At 41.9% G+C, this 18,990-nt stretch overlaps 1 protein-coding gene and 1 pseudogene across 2 annotated transcripts in view; one reads left to right on the top strand and one right to left on the bottom strand.

Moving 5' to 3' along the window:
- Positions 1 to 3,604: 3,604 nt before the first annotated feature.
- The window catches only part of ABRAXAS1 (abraxas 1, BRCA1 A complex subunit), a 24,442-nt gene continuing 9,056 nt past the window's right edge, over positions 3,605 to 18,990 (top strand). The window contains exons 1-5 of one of the 2 annotated variants that reach the window (XM_003265843.3): positions 3,605 to 3,800; positions 6,509 to 6,599; positions 12,000 to 12,036; positions 16,421 to 16,487; positions 18,604 to 18,797. In XM_003265843.3, coding sequence (XP_003265891.2) covers positions 3,714 to 3,800; positions 6,509 to 6,599; positions 12,000 to 12,036; positions 16,421 to 16,487; positions 18,604 to 18,797 — 476 coding nt within the window. In that variant the 5' untranslated portion in view covers positions 3,605 to 3,713. Of the gene's footprint in view, positions 3,801 to 6,508; positions 6,600 to 11,999; positions 12,037 to 16,420; positions 16,488 to 18,603; positions 18,798 to 18,990 lie in introns of those variants that run through there. The other variant, XM_030819082.1, reaches the window with a different exon arrangement.
- On the bottom strand, positions 10,261 to 11,381 carry LOC105738264 (annotated as a pseudogene).

Raw genomic sequence — 18,990 nt, 5'->3', positions numbered from 1 at the left:
TTGTTTGTTTTTGTTTTGAGATGGAGTCTTGCTCTGTCACCCAGGCTAGAGTGCAGTGGCGTGATCTCAGCTCACTGCAACCTCTGCCTCCTGGGTTCAAGTGATTCTCCTGCCTCAGCCTCCCAAGTAGCTGAGATTACAGGTGCCCACCACCATGGTTGGCTAATTCTTGTATTTTTAGTAGAGACGGGGTTTCATCATATTGGCAGGCTGGTCTCCAACTCCTGACCTCGTGATCCACCCGTCTTGGCCTCCCAAAGTGCTGGGATTACAGGCATAAGCCACCGCACCTGGCCTAATTTTTTAAAGTTTTTGAAGAGATAGAGTCTTACTATGTTGCCCAGGCTGGTCTCAAACTCCTGACCTCTAGCCATACTCTCTGCTCAGACTCCCAAAACACTGGAATTAATTACAAGCATGAGTGACCGTGACCAATCTTTTTTTTGTTTGTTTGTTTTTGAGACAGATTCTCACTCTGTTGCCCAGGCTGGAGTGCAGTGGAAGGATCTCGGCTCACTGCAACCTCCACCTCCCAGGTTCAAGTGATTTTCCTGCCTCTGCCTTCCAAGTAGCTGGGATTACAGGCGCATGCCACCAGGCCTGGCTAATTTTTGTATTTTTAGTAGAGATGGGGTTTTGTCATGTTGGTCAGGCTGGTCTCAAACTCCTATTTCAGGTGATCTGCCCACCTCAGCCTCCCAAAGTGCTGGGATTATAGATATGAGCCACCAGGTATTTCTTTATAGCAGTGCAAGAAGGGACGAATACACTCTCCCATGAGTCATTCTTTAGCATACAAAAACCAGTAAATTCCTAAGGTTTTAGAAGCTACCACGCCAGGAACTCAGGACAAAGACTAAATATTTATTTTCTTTTTTACTACACTACAGACAAATTCTTGATCTTTGACCACTGATTCCTTATAGCAAAGAATCCTATGAGTTAAAAGATAGTTGCACATTTCTAAAACCCCATTCAATCACTAATAACCTGTCCAGTCCATCAGCCTATCATATGAAAATGCCAGGCTGGGCGCGGTGGCTCACGCCTGTAATCCCAGCACTTTGGGAGGCCGAGGCAGGTGGATCACAAGGTCAGGAGATCAAGACCATCCTGGCTAACACGGTGAAACCCTGTCTCTACTAAAAATACAAAAAATTAGCTGGGCGTGGTGGTGGACGCCTGTAGTCCTAGCTACTCAGGAGGCTGAGGCAGGAGAATGGCGTGAACCCAGGAGGTGGAGCTTGCAGTGAACCAAGATCATGCCACTGCACTCCAGCCTGGGAGACAGAGCGAGACTCCGTCTCAAAAAAAAAAAAGAAAGAAAAAAAAAGAAAAGAAAATGCCTCCCAGGGTGTGGCCACTCAGGCTTCCATTTGATCTTTTCAGGTTTCAAAAGCAGAGTTCTTAGCAATATATATCTTCATTATTTCAGGCATCTGATATAATTAAGATAAGAGACAATATCATCCCTTGCTTTGAGTTTCTTTGGAGGTCTTAAGGAATATTGGATTTCCCTCATTATATAACCCGTTTATGTATTCCATTACTCTCATCTACTATTTCTCCTTATCTCCACTCATACCCAAGCTTGTTTGGCTTCGGAAGGAGTATTTGGTTCAGCTACTGTGCTGCTCTGGGTTGCAGGCAGTAAAACTAGTGATGTGGTTCAGGACACACTACTCCAAAATATAGCACCTGAGCATTTGAGAAAATAGCAGAGCAAAGAAGTCATTTTCACCTTCCCCTCACTCCTTTTGCCCTGAAGCAGGCCATAAACCATAGAAAGAATACTCTGGCCATCTCCCTTGAGGCAGGCCATAAAACCCGGTGTCCTTCCCTGAAGTAGGTCATAAGACCGTCATTTGAGAGGTACCCTCCCCTTACATAGAGAAAAGGAACATCCTTACCTCTGAAGACACCAGGACACAGAGAAGAACCTGAACAAACAGCCCATTCTAAGTTCCCCCGGTTTGTTACATCATACTCCCTTTGTGTAATTATACTCCTGCACGACTGTCCACTCTTCATCAACCCTACGACAATTGTCTTCCACCCCTTCATTGAAATTTCATTATCTACTGACTGTGGGAAGAAGACTGAAAGTCAAACATCAAATCTAGAGCCCAGAGGAACTTTGTACGAAGTTATTGACTTCTGTTTGGGCTCATCCAACTTCCACAAAGAATTCTTTGCAAGCAATCCCTCAAGCTCATCCAAAGAATTGTGATCCTCAAAATTACTAACATTCCTCCATCTCCCTCTCCCTTATGAAAAAGCGTACATAAGCATCTGAACCTCATTGGATTATTGGGTAATCACTCTACTGTGATTTTCTCCAGGGCACATTAATAAATTTGTATGCCAGCCGGGAGCGCCCGTAATCCCAGCACTTTGGGAGGCCAAAGGGGGCAGATCACCCGAGGTCAGGAGTTCGAGACCAGCCTGGCCAATATGGTGAAACCTTGTCTCTAATAAAAATACAAAAAAAATAATAAATAAATAAGCAGGGCTTGGTGGCACGTGCCCGTAATCCCAGCTACTGAGGAGGCTGAGGCAGAAGAATCGCTTGAACCCGGGAGGTGGAGGCTGCAGTGAGCTGAGATGGTGCCACTGCACTCCGGCCTGGGTGACCAAGCGAGACTCAGTCTCAAAAAAATAAAAAATAAAATAAATTTGTATGCCTTTTTCTTCTGTTCATCTTTTCTCTTGTTAGTTCACTCCAGTGAAACTTCAGAGGGCGGAGCTCTCCCTTCACCCCTACAAAATGAAGGCAAGAAACTTAATTCTAGGGAATAAATATATAATCATTAATTATATACATATGTATTGTGTTACGCAGCCACAGACAACTGCATGACAACAAAACCCACAAATGCGCCACACTAATTCAGTAGTCTGCTATTATGCTTACTTTCAGTCATTTAAGAAACATAGCTTTACGTGTGTGTGTGTGTGTGTGTGTGTGTGTAAAATATATTTGCCAAGCCCTGGTCCACTCACCTTACCATTTACATTAAATGAACCAGCTCACTATGATTATGCCCATCATTAAACTGTCAGAACATTAAATATCCATGTATTGTTTAAATTAGGCTGAAGTTTTCTAAAAGCAAGGGAACACACACACGCACACACACAAACACACACACACAGAACATGGCTAGAGAGTTCTAGCAGAGACAATCCCCAAATGGTTATTAGTATTCTGTAAGTTTCAGTGAGTGAAGGGCGCTAAAATGCAGTTTGAAAACCAAAACCGTGGCATATCCACTGTGGCATCGTAAAGTTGCTACTCAACTCTTTTATTCTTGTAATCATTCCTTGTCTTAAAATGACCCTGTCAACCGTGTTCATTTTGATAGCTTTGCATCTTTGTGACAGGTCGCTCAGCAGCCGCAGGCCACCAAAAGGCAATTCGCGGCCCTCTGCAGTGGTACCGACACGCAGCGGCCTTCCGGGAGAGGCCGGCAGCAGAAGTGAAGGAGGAGCCGAGCGCGCGCCTGGAAACCCCCCGCGCCCGCGCCCGCGCCCGCGCCCGCGCCCCGCGCCCGCCCTCAGCCCCCTCGCCCCGCCCCTCCGCGGAGCGCGCAGCAGCCCCTGCGCCGGCGCAGGCCCCGCCTCCTCGCTGGGCCCCGCCTCGCTGCCACCGCAGGATCCTGGCTCCGCGCGGCCCGCCCTCGTCCTCTTGTGTAGCCTGAGGCGGCGGTAGCATGGAGGGGGAGAGTACGTCGGCGGTGCTCTCGGGCTTTGTGCTCGGCGCACTTGCCTTCCAGCACCTCAACACGGACTCGGACATGGTGAGCCGAGGGACAGGGCGGGGTCCGGCGTCGCCTGGGAAGAGCCCTGCGCGCGGCCTGCCTCCCCGCTGTTGCCCCGGTCCCCGCCCGCTCCCCCGACGCCGCCGCCCCTCCTCCCTGCGGTCGCGGCTCTGCCTTCTCTACCCCTCAGCGGTCCCTGAGGTGCCTCGTGCCCACGAAGTCTTCTCCAGCATTAGCCCTCCCTCTGCTATAGTCCGTTATTTCCCTTTTCCGACCCAAGTGTCCCACACGCTCCCATCTTTCCTCGGCGCCCCTTTCGCTGTGGAAACTTGGGCGTGAAAAGATGGAAAGTTGACGGAGCGTCTTTCCGCTGCTCTGCGGAGCCTGCGGTAAACTTTCCGTTTTTCGCGGCGCCCGACAGGCGTTTGCAAAGCCAGCCGGACTTTTTCATGCAGAGCAGCGCCTGTGCGTGTTGATTGAGATGGTAGGATGGTAAGGGAATAAAAATAGATGTTGCGTCCAGTGGCAAATCTCAGTGGATGGAACAGCTTAATCTGGCATATCAGATATCTTTTTATTTGCGTTATTAAATTTGTTAAAACAGTTTTAAAAAGTACGTTGCCTATTTCCTAAAAGTTCTATGAAATTAAAGAAACGCTGTAAAACGTTGAGCTCGGAAGTAGTTAATGTCCTGTAGTACTTAGAGTAACTTGCAGAAAGAAAGTCTAAGCATCTAAAATACACCTCCCTGCTGTGTGATACAGTTCGGAGAATATCCTGCTGAACAGTGCCTATTAATTTCTGCTAAGTTCATTTTAAGATATAACGTCTGTTTTACTCAAAATTGCCTTAATATAGGCCGGGCGCGGTGGCTCACGCCTGTAATTCCAGCACTTTGGGAAGCCGAGGCGGGTGAATCACCTGAGCCCACGAGTTCGAGACCATCGGGGACAACCTAGTGAGCCCCGGTCTCTACAAAATCTAAACATTACAAAATTGCTCTTTAGCACAATCCTAATAAAGGTTGGAACTGGCATGTTTTATGTATACAATTTCAGATAACCTTACAAAGTAATACCTAATGAACAAATATATGATCATTTAAAATATATGTGTAGCTGTGGAAATTATTTTGGAATGTCTGTAGTGTAGATAAAGTGGGACCGTAAGTCCTCGGTAGCTTAAACGATTAGCCCTTGGGAAGTACCAGAGTGCTAGGGAGACCCCTGTTTCTCATATCTTTTTCCTTAAGTCTTTAAAGGGTGGTTTTTCTGGCTAGTTGCACTTGCATTGCCCCTGCTTCCCTTCCCTGAGTTCGTCTTTTGAGTGTCAAAATCAAGAACACTAGATTCTGGATATCCCCCCGCCGTGATTCCAGTAAAGACTCACATTATGGAAATAATCCTTTTTTACTTTTAGGGAAAAAAGCATTATTAATTATAAAGAATATAAGGTATTTCTGTAATCCCAGCATTTTGGGAGGCGGAGGCAGGAGGATCATTTGAGCCCAGGAGTTTAAGACCAGCCTGGGCAACATAAGGAGACCTCATGTCTACAAAAAAAATTTAAAAATTAGCCCGGCGTGGTGGCACGTGCCTGTAGACCCAACTACTTGGAAGGCTGAGGCAGGAGGATTGCTTGAGCCCGGGAGGTCAAAGCTGCAGAGTAGTGATTGCACCACTGCACTCCAGCCTAGGTGATGACAGAGCTAGACCTCTTCTCAAAAAAAGAAAAAAAAGATATAAAATCTTCATTGTCAAGCACATTGGGCCTTTAAGTGTGCCTAGAGAAATTGAATTCTCCAAAACTCAGATAAATTATCACTGGGGTGGCAGAATACAAGTAGTTTTAAAAGAATCAGGCTCACAGTGCTCCTTTTAGAAAGCAGACTCTGAAATTGAATTTTAATCTTTCATATTGTGCATGAGTTTTAATCAGAAAACACTAATCATGTCATTTCATACCTTAGAAGCTTTCTGTAACTCCCAGAAGCACATGTGGTTAAATCCAGAGTAGTCATTCGGGGTGTCCCATTATTGGCTCGTTCTAATTTATCTTTGATTTCCTTCTGCTCCAAGGCAAAGTGCTCTACTCATTCCTCAGTGTGCGCTCATTTCTGGCTTTAAGTCTTACGTGCTTCCAAGTGTGCCGAGTGCTCCATGCTCTGCCTACACAAATACTGCCCATCGCTTTAGTCTAATCTGTACTTGCCTCCCCAGGGCCTACTCTCATTATTTCAGGCCAGGCTCATCTCTTTCCCTTCCTCTCCTGTTTATTTCTACTTTTTTTCTTTTGAGGCAGAGTCTCACTCTATCGCCTGGGCTGGAGTGCAGTGGCGTGATCATAGCTCACTGCAGCCTCAACCTCCTGGGTTCAGGTCATCCCAAGTAGCTGGGACTACAGGCATGTGCCACCATGCCTAACTAATTTTTCTCGTATTTTTTGTACAGACGGAGTTTTACCCTGTTGCCCAGGCTAGTCTTGAACTCCTGGGCTCAAACCATCTGCCCACCTTGGCCTCCTAGTGCTAGGATTACAGGCGTGAGCCACCGTGCCTAGCCTCTTCTCATTTTTATTTAACTTTTCATCTTTCCCAAGTAAACTAGAATCATCTCAGATCTTTCATATGTGCCCCCGACTGGTAGCACATACTTGTATACATAGTAAAATACTCAGAAAATACCGGTTAGTTAAGTGAACAGTAATTCTATCAGTGTATTCTATATACTGCCTCTTTATCTTCATAGGAAGGTTTTCTTCTTGGGGAAGTAAAAGGTGAAGCCAAGAACAGCATTACTGATTCCCAAATGGATGATGTTGAAGTTGTGTATACAATTGGTGAGTTATTTATTTCTCCTATATTTGAATCATTTGTGTCTCCTATATTTGGTAGTTTATGCTGAAAGGGGTCAGCATAAGTTATCATTTTTAAATTAGGAAATACAGAGGCTGGGCAAGGTGGCTCACACCTGTAATCCAGCACTTTGGGAGGCCGAGGCGGATTACCTGAGGTGAGGAGTAATCCCAGTTACTTGGGAGGCTGAGGCACGAGAATTGCTTGAACCTGAGAGGCAGAAGTTGCAGTGAGCCGAGACTCTGCCACTGCACTACAGCCTGGGCAACAAAGCGAGACTCTGTCTCAAAAAAAGAAAAATAAGAAATATATATTAATTTTAAAATAATTTAAAAGGATATGTTGCACTCATTTTGCAGTTAAAATTATGGCCATGGACTGGTCTAAAGTAAGAAATAGTATGAGACTTAGGAAGCAAATAAGATTACTGCCAGGGAAACAAGGATGAAACACCTGCTGTTTAGTAGGAAGATGGCCCAGCAATAGGAAGACCAAGGAAAAAGATAAAATGTTAAATACTGCAGAAAAGTTGGAAGATGAGAACTGAGAAAATGCAGTAATTGGGTTATTAGATGACTGAAAATCCTCAGTAATTGCTGGAGCGTAATGGGGAAGAGACCAGGCTGTAAAGGGTTTGAGGAGTGGGTGCTAAAGCAGTTATAGCTGGTGGCAGTTTTTCTTTTAGGGAAAAGCAGCAGAGAACCCTTAAAATGTATAGGGAAAAAAATGTTTAAAAGACATAAAATGTGTAGGGAGTTTTCTGGTTGTCTAATATAGTTTTTCTCTATATATGTGTATATATTTTTAAACAAAATTGGTAGTGTACTTTATAAAAGGTTTGGCATCATATTGTGTCATGATCACTTTCCAATGTTGTATAATCCTCTACAATATCATTTTTCTTTTCTTTTTCTTTTTTTTTTTTTTTTTTGAGGCAGAGTCTCACACTGTTGCCCAGGCTGGAGTGCAGTGGCGCGATTTCGGCTCACTGCAACCTCCGCCTCCCGGGTTCAAGCAATTCTCCTGCTTCAGCCTCCCAAGTAGCTGGGATTACAGACGTGCGCCACCACGCCTGGCTAATTTTTTGTATTTTTATTAGAGATGGGGTTTCATTATGTTGGCGAGGCTAGTCTTGAACTCCTGACTTGAAGTGATCCACTTGCCTCCGTCTCCCAAAGTGCTAGGATTACAGGCGTGAGCCACCATGCCTGACCTACAATACCATTTTTCATAATTGCATTGTGTTCTACCCTGTGGCTCTACTGTGATTTAAACAGTCCTTTAAATGTGTTATAATCAGCTCTAGTTTTTCATTATCATAAAGTATACTACAGTGAATATCCTTGTATATCAGTATTTGGCGTTATCTATTATAGATTCCTAGATATGGTATTACTGTGTCACAGGGTATGAACACTTGTAAGGTTTTTGATCTGCATTAGCAGATTGCTTTCCGGAAAGATTATATCAGTTTGTACTCATACTGCACGTTATTTTTGTTTGCTACTTTAAAAGTTTAAAAATAGAAATATATAAAGTAGGAAATAAAAAATATAAACTCTCATTAGTTTCCTTAGTGGCAGCTACTGTTTCATGGATTTTTACTAGCTTGCAATATTCATAAAACACACAAATGTAAATGTGTGTGTGTATATATACACACACTTATGTGTATATATATATTTTGTTTTTGTTTTGAGATGGAGTCTCATTCTGTCGCCCAGACTGGAGTGAAGTGGCATGATCTCGGCTCACTGCAACCTCTGCCTCTCGAGGTCAAGCGATTCTCCTGCCTCGGCCTCCAGAGTAGCTGGGATTACAGGCACACGCAACCATGCCCGGCTAATTTTTTTGTATTTTTAGTAGAGATGGGGTTTCACCATGTTGGCCAGGCTAGTCTCGAACTCCTGACCTCAAGTGATCCTCTCACCTCGGCCTCCCAAAGTGCTGGGATTACAGGCGTGAGCCACCATGCCCGGCCAAGTGTGTATACTTTTTATTTACACAAATGGGATCTTACTATATGTGCCTAATATCTCCCAAGATATCACAAGTACAGAATAGTATCTGTGTGTATAATTCATCATTCTTTGTTTTTTTTTTTTTTTGAGATGAGGTCTTGTTCTGTCAGCCAGGCTGGAGTGTAGTGGCACAAACACTGGTCACTGCAGCCTCGACCTCCTGGGTTCAAGCAATCCTTCTGCCTCAGCCTCCTATATTGCTGGGACCATAGGTATGCACCACTATGCCTGGCTAATTTTTTATTGTTTGTAGAGACAGGTTCTCACTTTGTTGCCCAGGCTGGTCTCGAACTCCTAGGCTCAAGCAATCCTCCTGTCATTACAAAGTGTTGGGATTACAGGGGTGAGCCACCATACTCGGCCCGTCATTCTTTCTGCTGGCTGCATATATCCTGTTGTATAGACATACCATAATTTTTTTAACCATCTAAGAATAATTTTCTGTTTTTTTGTTAACGTAAACAGCATTACCATGAACATTTAGTATTGTACATTTCTTTGTGTCTTTGAGTGTATATTTGAAAGTCACATTCCTGGAAGTAGACTAGCTGATTGCCTTTTGGAAAACTTATGTCATTTTAGGCTTCTCCACAGTATATAAAAGTGCCTAGGTCCCCATACTCTTTTTTTTTTTTTTGAAACAGAGTCTCACCCTGTCGCCCAGGCTGGAGTGCAGTGGTGGGATTCCGGCTCACTGCAACCTCTGCTTCCCGGATTCAAGTGATTATCCCTGCCTCAGCCGACCGAGTAGCTGGGATTACAGGCGACTGCCGCCACACCCAGCTAATATTTGTATTTTTAGTAGAGATGGGGCTTCGCCATGTTGGCTAAGCTGGTCTCGAACACCTGACCTCAGGTGATCTGCCCGCCCTGGCCTCCCAAAGTGCTGGGATTACAGGCACGAGCCACCATGCCTGGCCCCCGTGCTCTTGCCAACACTAGGTATTATCAAATCTTTTAATCTTTGCCCATTTGATAAGTGAAAAAAATAGGATTTTAATTTGCATTTCTTAATTACAAAAGAGGTTAAGTATTTTTTTGATACTTTTTACTTTTTTTCTTGGCCATTTTCTTTGAAAAGGATAGGGCTATCCTATTCTTTGGCTGCATTTGTACTATTTTGCTTTTAGTGATTTGTAATCACATTACTTAAGGAAACTGGGCTTTTGTCATGTTTTATACATATGCTAACACGGTTTATAATTTTTTTTCTGTCAATAAATACTTTAATGAGAACCGAGGTCTATAACATATATAGCAGTGACCACCCTGGCCTATGCCTTCTGCTCTAGCCCAAGTCTGGGGCCCAACCAGTTACATTTAACCCACATTTGGAAAGCAGGCCATTTTCAGTGTCATCCATCAGTATCCATCTTCATAGAAGATACCAGTCTGGGGCTAGAGTCTCAATGTTAACACTTTCTCTCAGGGAAAAGTTAACATGGTAACACAAACATATAAATAACTTTGAACCATCCTACTGTTCTTCCATCAGGAGGCCCTTAGGAGACCAACGGTTTGGTAAACACTTACAACTTTGCCAAAATACATTAGAACACGGGAAAAGGGAAAAGGAGTAGAAAGGCTGGCAGGGCTGGGCTCACGTATAATTCAGTCCTTAGATTTAAAGCCTCTTGAGCTACTCATATGTAATTTAAAGAATGATGTTCCAGGGTTCAAGCCAAAGCCAGTTTGGCCAAAATCCTTTAGAGTACAAAAAAGCCCTCATGTTTCCACATCTTTAAAACACCATCCAAAGTGCCCTTATAGAGATCCACATATCCCACAATTGCCCTGTGGTTCATCATGCGAGTGCCTGCCACATCACCTGGATTAGAGGCAAGAGCCCCAGCCAAACCACACGTAAAGCTGGAAACAAAGTGAGTTAAAGTTGTGTCTTCCATCATTCCTGACAATATTAAGTGCTTCTTAGTAAAATCATAGACTGGTAGCTCTACTCCCACAACGATGGCAGCATGCTGAGCAGTTGGTACCACACCCCTCCACAGACCCCTGGTGCCTTCCTGTTGGTATGTATCAATGAAGCTGCCAATCATGCTCCCTTGGAACAAACTTCCTTGAGCCTGCATTCAAATCTTTAGAACATCGGTGGGATTGGCTATAGTGGAAAATATCACTCCTGACACTACCCCATAGATCATGTTAGTTAAAAGAGTTTCATCTTCTAAACGTTCTACAAATAATTGCTTCAAGCTTTGGTAAATCCCAGTTTTAATGGTGCCATATGATGCTTGTCTTCGCAAAGCAGGAGCAATTCCTGAATACAGAGCCAATACACCTTCCTCTTTATAGATCCAAAACAAAGCATGAAACATCCGTCTATATTTTGTTTCTTTGAAACGGACATCAATGCTTTGGCCTTGAACCTGCCTGAAGTCGCGTTTTGGCAAGGTCCATGGGGAAAGTTCCAAACTCAGCAATGATAGAGGCAAGGCGTCATGTACAAAGGGTTTCCAGTTCAGACGAGACATCTCAAGGCTTACAGTGGTCCTTTTCTGCTGCTGCTCAGGCTCATCAGACGACTGGGAAACTGAGGCTCCCACAGTCAAAAATGCCACTGCAGTGCCAACCCGGAAGCATAGAAACCCTGTAGTTTATAATTTTACTGTAGTTTTTTTTTGGTTCGGACACTTGAGTTTTAAAAGCAAGCCCTTTATAGCAATACAAGATTATTTTTTAAAAATTAAAAAATAAAAGCAAGCCCTTAGAGCATTTTTTTCCCTAATTGAAATTAGCGTGCCATCCAAAGTATCTAACATAGTTCTAGGCATTTAATTAAGCAAATGTTTACTGAGCAACTGCATTGTGGTATTAGGTACAGTGCTAAGCTCTAAGGTATTTGCTCCAATTATTTTAAATGTTGGATTATCACAGATGTTTAAACACGTAAAATCCAAGATCAACATATTATTCCATTGCTTTGGTTAAGGAGATTTTCATCATTTTAAATTCCTTTAACAGGTGATTTTATTAATTGGGCAAATTTAGAGCACAGCCTTTTTAGAACTCAGTGAAAATGTGACAACTTTGAATTTATCTTTTGTGTTGGACTTATTAGACCATTATTTAGAGGAAATATAGCATTGTGGTTCCAGGCGAGGCTCTGGGTTTTGAACTCTGGCCCTACCACTGGATTGGGCAAGCCATTTATCTCTCTTTACCTGTTATATCATCTTTGAAAGGGGAATAATGATAGTATATGTCGCAGATTTGTTGTGAGGATAAAAATCAGATAATCAGTGGTAAAGTACTTCCTGGCATGAGGTAAAGGCTCAATATGCAGTATTCAGATGATTGTGAATTGAATTAATGTAATCATAACTAAAAATCCTTTTCTTCCAGACATTCAGAAATATATTCCATGTTATCAGCTTTTTAGGTAAGTAGTAGTGCTAGTAAATAAACCATTGTGAAAATTACTCTCTGCAAGTGAAATAGTATTTAAAACTAACAGATTATCTTAGTTATCACCTATACATGGTGGTACTGAGTAGTATGGAAAGTTTTTTTAAAATAGCTGAAAAAATCACTTGTGTATTGTCAACCCTAGTAGTTCTTTGTCTGTATTTATATTACTTTAAGCTGATCTGCATTACCTTTCCCAGGCACCAGTTTACCTTGAGAATTTCTTTTTCTTCTCACACCCAGTCACCTCATTGCATATTATAAACTCAGTAAATGAAGTGTTCTTATACATCATCAATAGCAGCCCTTTTTTCTACCCTTTTATTTCAGCATATTTTAGCAACTGGTTCTTCACTTATATATTTTAGTGTTATCTTTTGTCTGTTAGCTGGTTATGTTCTTTTTCTTTTTGAGACAGGGTCTCACTCTGTCACTCAGGCTGGAGTGCAGTGGCGTGAACACAGCTCACTGCAGCCTTCACCTTCTGGGCTCAGGTGACCCTCTACACCTCAGCCCCCGCAAGTAGCTGGGACCACAGGCACCAGCCACCACACTCGGCTAATTTTTGTATTTTGGTAGAGACAGGGTTTTGCCATGTTGCCCAGGCTGGTCTCAAACTCCTGGACTCAAGCCATCCGCCTTCCTCTGCTTCCCAAAGTACTGGGATTACAGGCATGAGCCATTGCACTCCGCTGGTTATGTTCTTTAACCTGTTTCTTACTGCTTTTCTAGGATGAACGCTTGCACTTAGTCCTACAGATAGTCATAGTACTGTTAACTCTAATACATTGTGTATTTTTTAGCTTTTTATTGAGTATAACATACACATAGAAAAGTACACAAATAAATGAATTTTCGCAAAGCAAACACATGTAATCATGTAACTAGAGCATGGTGTAATTTTAATGAAATAGTTTTATGATTTATATAAACCACGCAAGAAAAATCAGCACAAACAGCCTGGGCAATATGGTGAAACACTGTCTCCACTAAAAATACAAAAATTAGCCAGGAGTGATGGCATGCTTCTGTAGTCCCAGCTACTGGGGAGGCTGAGGCAGGAGGATCACTTGAGCTCAGGAGAAAGAGGCTGAAGTGAGCTGAGGTCATGCCACTGCACTCCAGCCTGGGTGATAGAGCAAGACCCTGTCTCCAAAAAAAGGAAAAGAAAAATCAGCATAACTATCTTACAGACTGTGTACTATACACATCTTTAAAGTTATGTAAGAATTACAGTGGAGCAGATGGTTAAGGTGAGAAATAACTGTAGGAGGAGAGCAGAAAAAAGGAGCTTAGTGTGGTCTTTTAAACTGCTATACCAAGAAAAGGCACAGCTCCTATACTGCCTTATGTGTAATGGACATACAAAAATATTTGTTAGATGACTGAGGAATTCTTAGTGGAGACTCATAAAAAGGACTTTATTGAAGGATCTTCTGGACCAACAAAGGATTTAAAGGAAGAGCAAAAAGTGATTCAGTACCTTTTTCAACCACATTAATAATTAGACTAACTTAATAGAAGCTGAGACCTGAAGAAACCATCTATTTCAGTGATGAGAAACCAATGCCTGAGCCTTTTTGCTCTTACAGGATTAAAGCGGGGTGGAAAGGCATTAGGAGAGACATGTGAAATACCTCTCATTCAGAGGGTAACTACATACTTCATTAAACAACACAATAATGGGCCTGAAAAGTTCATGATTTAACCAAGGCCACAGATCTAGTTAATGGTAGGGCAAAAATGAGAAGAATAAGGATTTCTTGAGCTCTAATCCAGCATCATACTATGCAGTTTCTTCCTCTTCCTGCTGTAATTACAGGGCTTGCTAAAATAGAGACCCACAATGTAGTTTTATGTGGCCCTCAATCTGAGACTGTTTACTACTTTTTTTTTTTTTTTTTTTTTTTTGAGACAGAGTCTTGCTCTGTTGCCAAGCTGGAAGTGCAGTGGCGCAATCTCGGCTCACTACAACCTCTGCCTCCCAGGTCCAAGTGATTCTTCTGCCTCAGCCTCCAAGTAGCTGGGACTCCAGGCGGGTGCCACCATGCCCGGCTAATTTTTTTTGTATTTTTAGTAGAGACGAAGTTTCACCATGTTGGCCAGGATGGTCTTGATCTCTTGACCTCGTGATCCGCCTGCTGTGGCCTTCCAAAGTGCTAGGATTACAGGTGTGAGACACGCATGCCTGGCCTTGTTTACTACATTTTTTAAGGGTTGTAAAAAAAGGAGGAAAAATATGCAATCAAGACTGGATGTGGCCGTCAAAGCCTGAAATATTTTCTATACAATCCTTTACAGAAAGTTTGTTAACCGTGCACTAAATACATTATGATGCAGACTTTTCCACTGAAATACACTGATTTGGTTACCTCAGAAATCTGGAGGAAGTACCTGGGAAATAGCCTGCTGAAACTTAGTGTGTGGATGGATAGATAGAGATTTTATTTATTTATTTATTTATTTATTTATTTATTTATATTTTAGACAAGGTCTTTATTGCCCAGGCTGGAGTGCAGTGGTGTGATCTCAGTTCACTGCAACCTCCCAACTCCCAGGTTCAAGCGATTCTCCCACCTCAGCCTCATGAGTAGCTGGGACCACAGGCCTGCACCACCACGCCTGGCTAATTTTTTTTTTTTTTTAGTAGAGATGGGATTTTGCCGTGTTGACCAGGCTGGTTTCAAACTCCTGACCTCAAGTGATCCACCCACTTCAGCCTCCCAAAGTGCTGGGATTAAGGCGTGAGCCACTGTGTCCGGCTTCTGAAACTTAAAGTCACTTTTTTAAAAATTATGCAGGTGGGTCGTGGTGGCTCACGCCTGTAATTCCAGCACTTTGGGAGGTGAGGTGGGTGGATCACTTGAGCTCAGGGAGTTGGAGACCAGCCTGGTAACATGGCGAAACGCCCTCTTTACAAAAAATACAACACAATTAGCTGGGTGTGTTGGCGTGCCTATAGTCCCAGTTACTAGGGAGGGTGAGGTGAAAGGATTGCTTGAGGGCAGAGGTCAAGGCTACAGTGAGCCGAGATCCAGCCCAGGTGACAGAGGGAGACCGTGTCTCAAAAAAAATTATGCAGTTTGACATGAATTCTGCATGATATATCAGTTTCTACATAAAATGCCACCCCCTTCATCTTCTCCCCAGAAACTTCACATAAACCTAGTGCTTCCACAGATGATGTGCACTGTTATCCTGTTGCTAATCTTGCCCTAATATACTGCTTTATGCTCCGATTTGAGCTCAGAAGTGGACCATTCTAGGGAAATATAGGAATAAATTCTTGTATTTAGAGAAGAATTTCTTGTATTTTCATATTGGAACTGTAAGTAGACAAATACTGGAAATATAAATAGATGACAGAGTCTGCTGTGTTGCCCAGGCTGGAGTGCAGTAGTGCCATCTCATCTCACTGCAAACTCTGCCTCCCAGGCTCAAGTGATCCTCCCACCTCGCTCTCTCTAGAAACTGGGACTACAGGCACACACCACCACGCCCCAGCTAAGTTTTGTATTTTTTATGTAGACAGGGTTTTGCCACATTACGTAGGTTGGTCTTGAACTTCTGGGCTCAAGCCATCCACCCCCGTCAGCCTCCCAAAGTGCTGGGATTACAAGTGTGAGTCACCATGCCCTGGCAAAAATTATTTATGAAGGATTTTGTATAACATATTTAACCATCATAGAAAATATTGTTGATCTTAATGAATGGTAAAAAGAAGAAAATATTATTTGCAGTCTCTGTTACTGGAAGGGAAAGAAAGCTGGAAGTAGAATCATTTGGAATTATCTTTTAATTCTTCCTACATTTTGGATATTCCAACTCCTGAACAAAGACTACTATTCTAAACCAAACAAAACCTATTCCCTTCCCCCACCCCAAAAAACCCAGCCACCTCCTAAAATACATAGCTTTTGTAACTAGCAGTGAATAATAAATTGTCTTTTTGTTATTGTGCTTCATTACTGGTTATACATTCTTTTGTATGTATCAATGTTATAAAAAATATAAATGAGTAAACTGAATGAATTGTGAACCGGCTGTGTGAACTTACATTTTAATACCTGTATTTCATGGATAGTTTACTGTTTTAGGTTCAAAAAAAACGATTCCCAAAACTTGTCTCTTAAATTACTCCTTTTTCCTTTTCTTTGCTTTATGGACTTTATGTTTCTACCACTTTAAGTCAATTAATTTGAGAACTTTCTCTACTATTTATTTTAGGACTTCATCTGACAGGCAAATAGGTATATGGGCTTTGGTAGTTGGGTTAGGAATAACTAAAATTTAAAATACTAATAAAATTACTTATATTTTTAGCATATTTGAAATACCTTTAATTTTGGCTTTTACAGCTTTTATAATTCTTCAGGTGAAGTAAATGAGCAAGCACTGAAGAAAATATTATCAAATGTCAAAAAGGTATTCTCTAATTTATCTTCCCTTTTTTTGGTATTATTTGCATTGTTTTTGGTTCTTAAAAACACAGTACTTTGACAGAATTTTTAAGCAGTGTTTGACATCATGGTATCCTGTAAAGTAAGTAAGAAAAGGTTTGTTCGTCCCAGAAATTGAAAGTGGTTGCTCTGAAAATAAAACTAGTAATTAAAAATATTAATTTTGTTCTCATCCTTTCTTTGACTACTATAATTAACATTTATCTCCTTCTCTTATATTTCCACCACACCCCTTCCCTCTACCATTTATTCTGTGACCTAATCAGTTCTGTTATTTTACTTGGCTGTAGTGTTTTGGTTTTTTTTGTTTTGTTTTTTTGAGATGGAGTCTTGCTCTGTCACCCAGGCTGGAGTGCAGTGGTGTGATCTCAGCTCACTACCACCTGCACCTCCCCGGTTCAAGCGATTCTCCTGCCTCAGCCTCCTGAATAGCTGGGATTATAGGCACCCGCCACCACACACCATGCCTGGCCTCAGTTATTATTTCTGATAGATACTGCAGGGATGTTTCCTATATAGCACTGAATTTGAATCCTCTGCAACATACTTCGTGTTTGGTTAAAAGTTGTTCAATGATCAAAATGGGTTTTTTCTCCAAACACAAAATTTTTTCAAGGCACTACTTTTTCTCTTAAAACTTCGATTTGAAAATAAAAATAGATTAATTGAAAGATGTTTCTTGGCTGGGCACAGTGGCCCACGCCTTTAATCCCAGTACTTTGGTTGGCTGAGGAGGGCAGATCATGAGATCAGGCGTTTGAGACCAGCCTGACCAACACGGTGAAACCCCCTCTATACTACAAATAGAAGAACAAAAAAGCTGGGCGTGGTGGCGCATGCCTGTAATCCCAGCTACTCAGGAGGCAGAGGCAGGAGAATCACTTGAACCCAGGAGACAGAGGTTGCAGTGAGCTGAGATCATGCCATTGCACTCCAGCCTGGGCAACAGAGCCAGACTGTCTCAAAAAAAAAAAAAAAAGGATGTTTCTTTCAAAAAATATGTTTGGCTGAAAATGCTTGTGTTTTTTCCCCCCAATTATTATTTGAGTATTTAAAAATGTACCTGTAAAAATGCCTTATTTTTAAAAACTAATTTTAATTTCCTCAATTTAAATGTGCAAATATATAATTTAGTTGCTGAAACTCACAGATCTCTAAGCAAAGTGGTTGGTTTTCTCTTTGTCTTAAGTAAAGGAGAATTATTTTCCTAGTTAAAAAAAGGTCTAGTAATATTAACACATTTGCTTAGTATGTTGTAGTTTACAAAACCCTTTAATGTGATCTTAATCTTGAAACCAACTTTGTCGGGTAGGTGATATCATTCCCATAAAAATTTTAGGTAAAAGCTGTAGGGTTCAGCTTAACTTATTTAACAAACCAAGTATCCATACAAGCGATTAATTTATTTTCAGGGAGGGATTGCCTTTTAAGTGAATCAATGGCATTGATATTTTTTTCATCTAAATTTTGACTAAAGATTAAGATTGCAAGATAGCAAATGCCATAAAAGAAACTACAGAAAGTCAAGAATTTACTTCTCCCTTTTAATCTATATTGATCAAAACTGTACCCTTTTAAATGAATGGAAAGTAAGTCAGTTTGTATATTTTACAAAAGTAAAGCATATGATGGCCGGGCGCGGTGGCTCACGCTTGTAATCCCAGCACTTTGGGAGGCCGAGGCGGGCAGATCACGAGGTCAGGAGATCGAGACCACGGTGAAACCCCGTCTCTACTAAAAAATACAAAAAGTTAGCCGGGCGTGGTGGCGGGCGCCTGTAGTCCCAGATACTCGGAGAGGCTGAGGCAGGAGAATGGCGTGAACCCGGGAGGCGGAGCTTGCAGTGAGCCGAGATTACGCCACTGCACTCCAGCCTGGGCGACAGAGCGAGACTCCGTCTCAAAAAAAAAAAAAAAAAAAAAAAAAAGTAAAGCATATGATTAAGTGTATTCTTTGTTTATGTATGCCCAAAATCTTTCTAAATATTAAGAAAGCCATCTTAAGGTTGTTTATTTAATTATAATAGTAAGACATATCATTGTAACTATTAAGATGTATATCCTTTTTTTTCTGTATTTCAGAATGTGGTAGGTTGGTACAAATTCCGTCGTCATTCAGATCAGATCATGACGTTTAGAGAGAGGCTGCTTCACAAAAACTTGCAGGAGCATTTTTCAAACCAAGACCTTGTTTTTCTGCTATTAACACCAAGTATAATAACAGAAAGCTGCTCTACTCATCGACTGGAACATTCCTTATATAAACCTCAAAAAGGGTAAATGTTGGCCAGTCACTGGCTGTATTAAACTAATAGAAAAATATATCTAATATTTAGTACTTTTTGCAGCTTACAAAGTGTTCTCATATATTGTCGCATCAGATTGTCACGATAACCCTCAGAAGTAGATCTTACCATCTGTTAATTTATAGATGGGAAAATAGTGGTCAGATAAGGAAATTAGAAGCCC

Source organism: Nomascus leucogenys, chromosome 9 (assembly GCF_006542625.1).
Source record: "Nomascus leucogenys isolate Asia chromosome 9, Asia_NLE_v1, whole genome shotgun sequence".
NCBI lineage: Eukaryota > Metazoa > Chordata > Mammalia > Primates > Hylobatidae > Nomascus > Nomascus leucogenys.
Note: the sequence above shows the minus strand (reverse complement) of the source record. Positions and strands in the feature narration are given on the sequence as shown.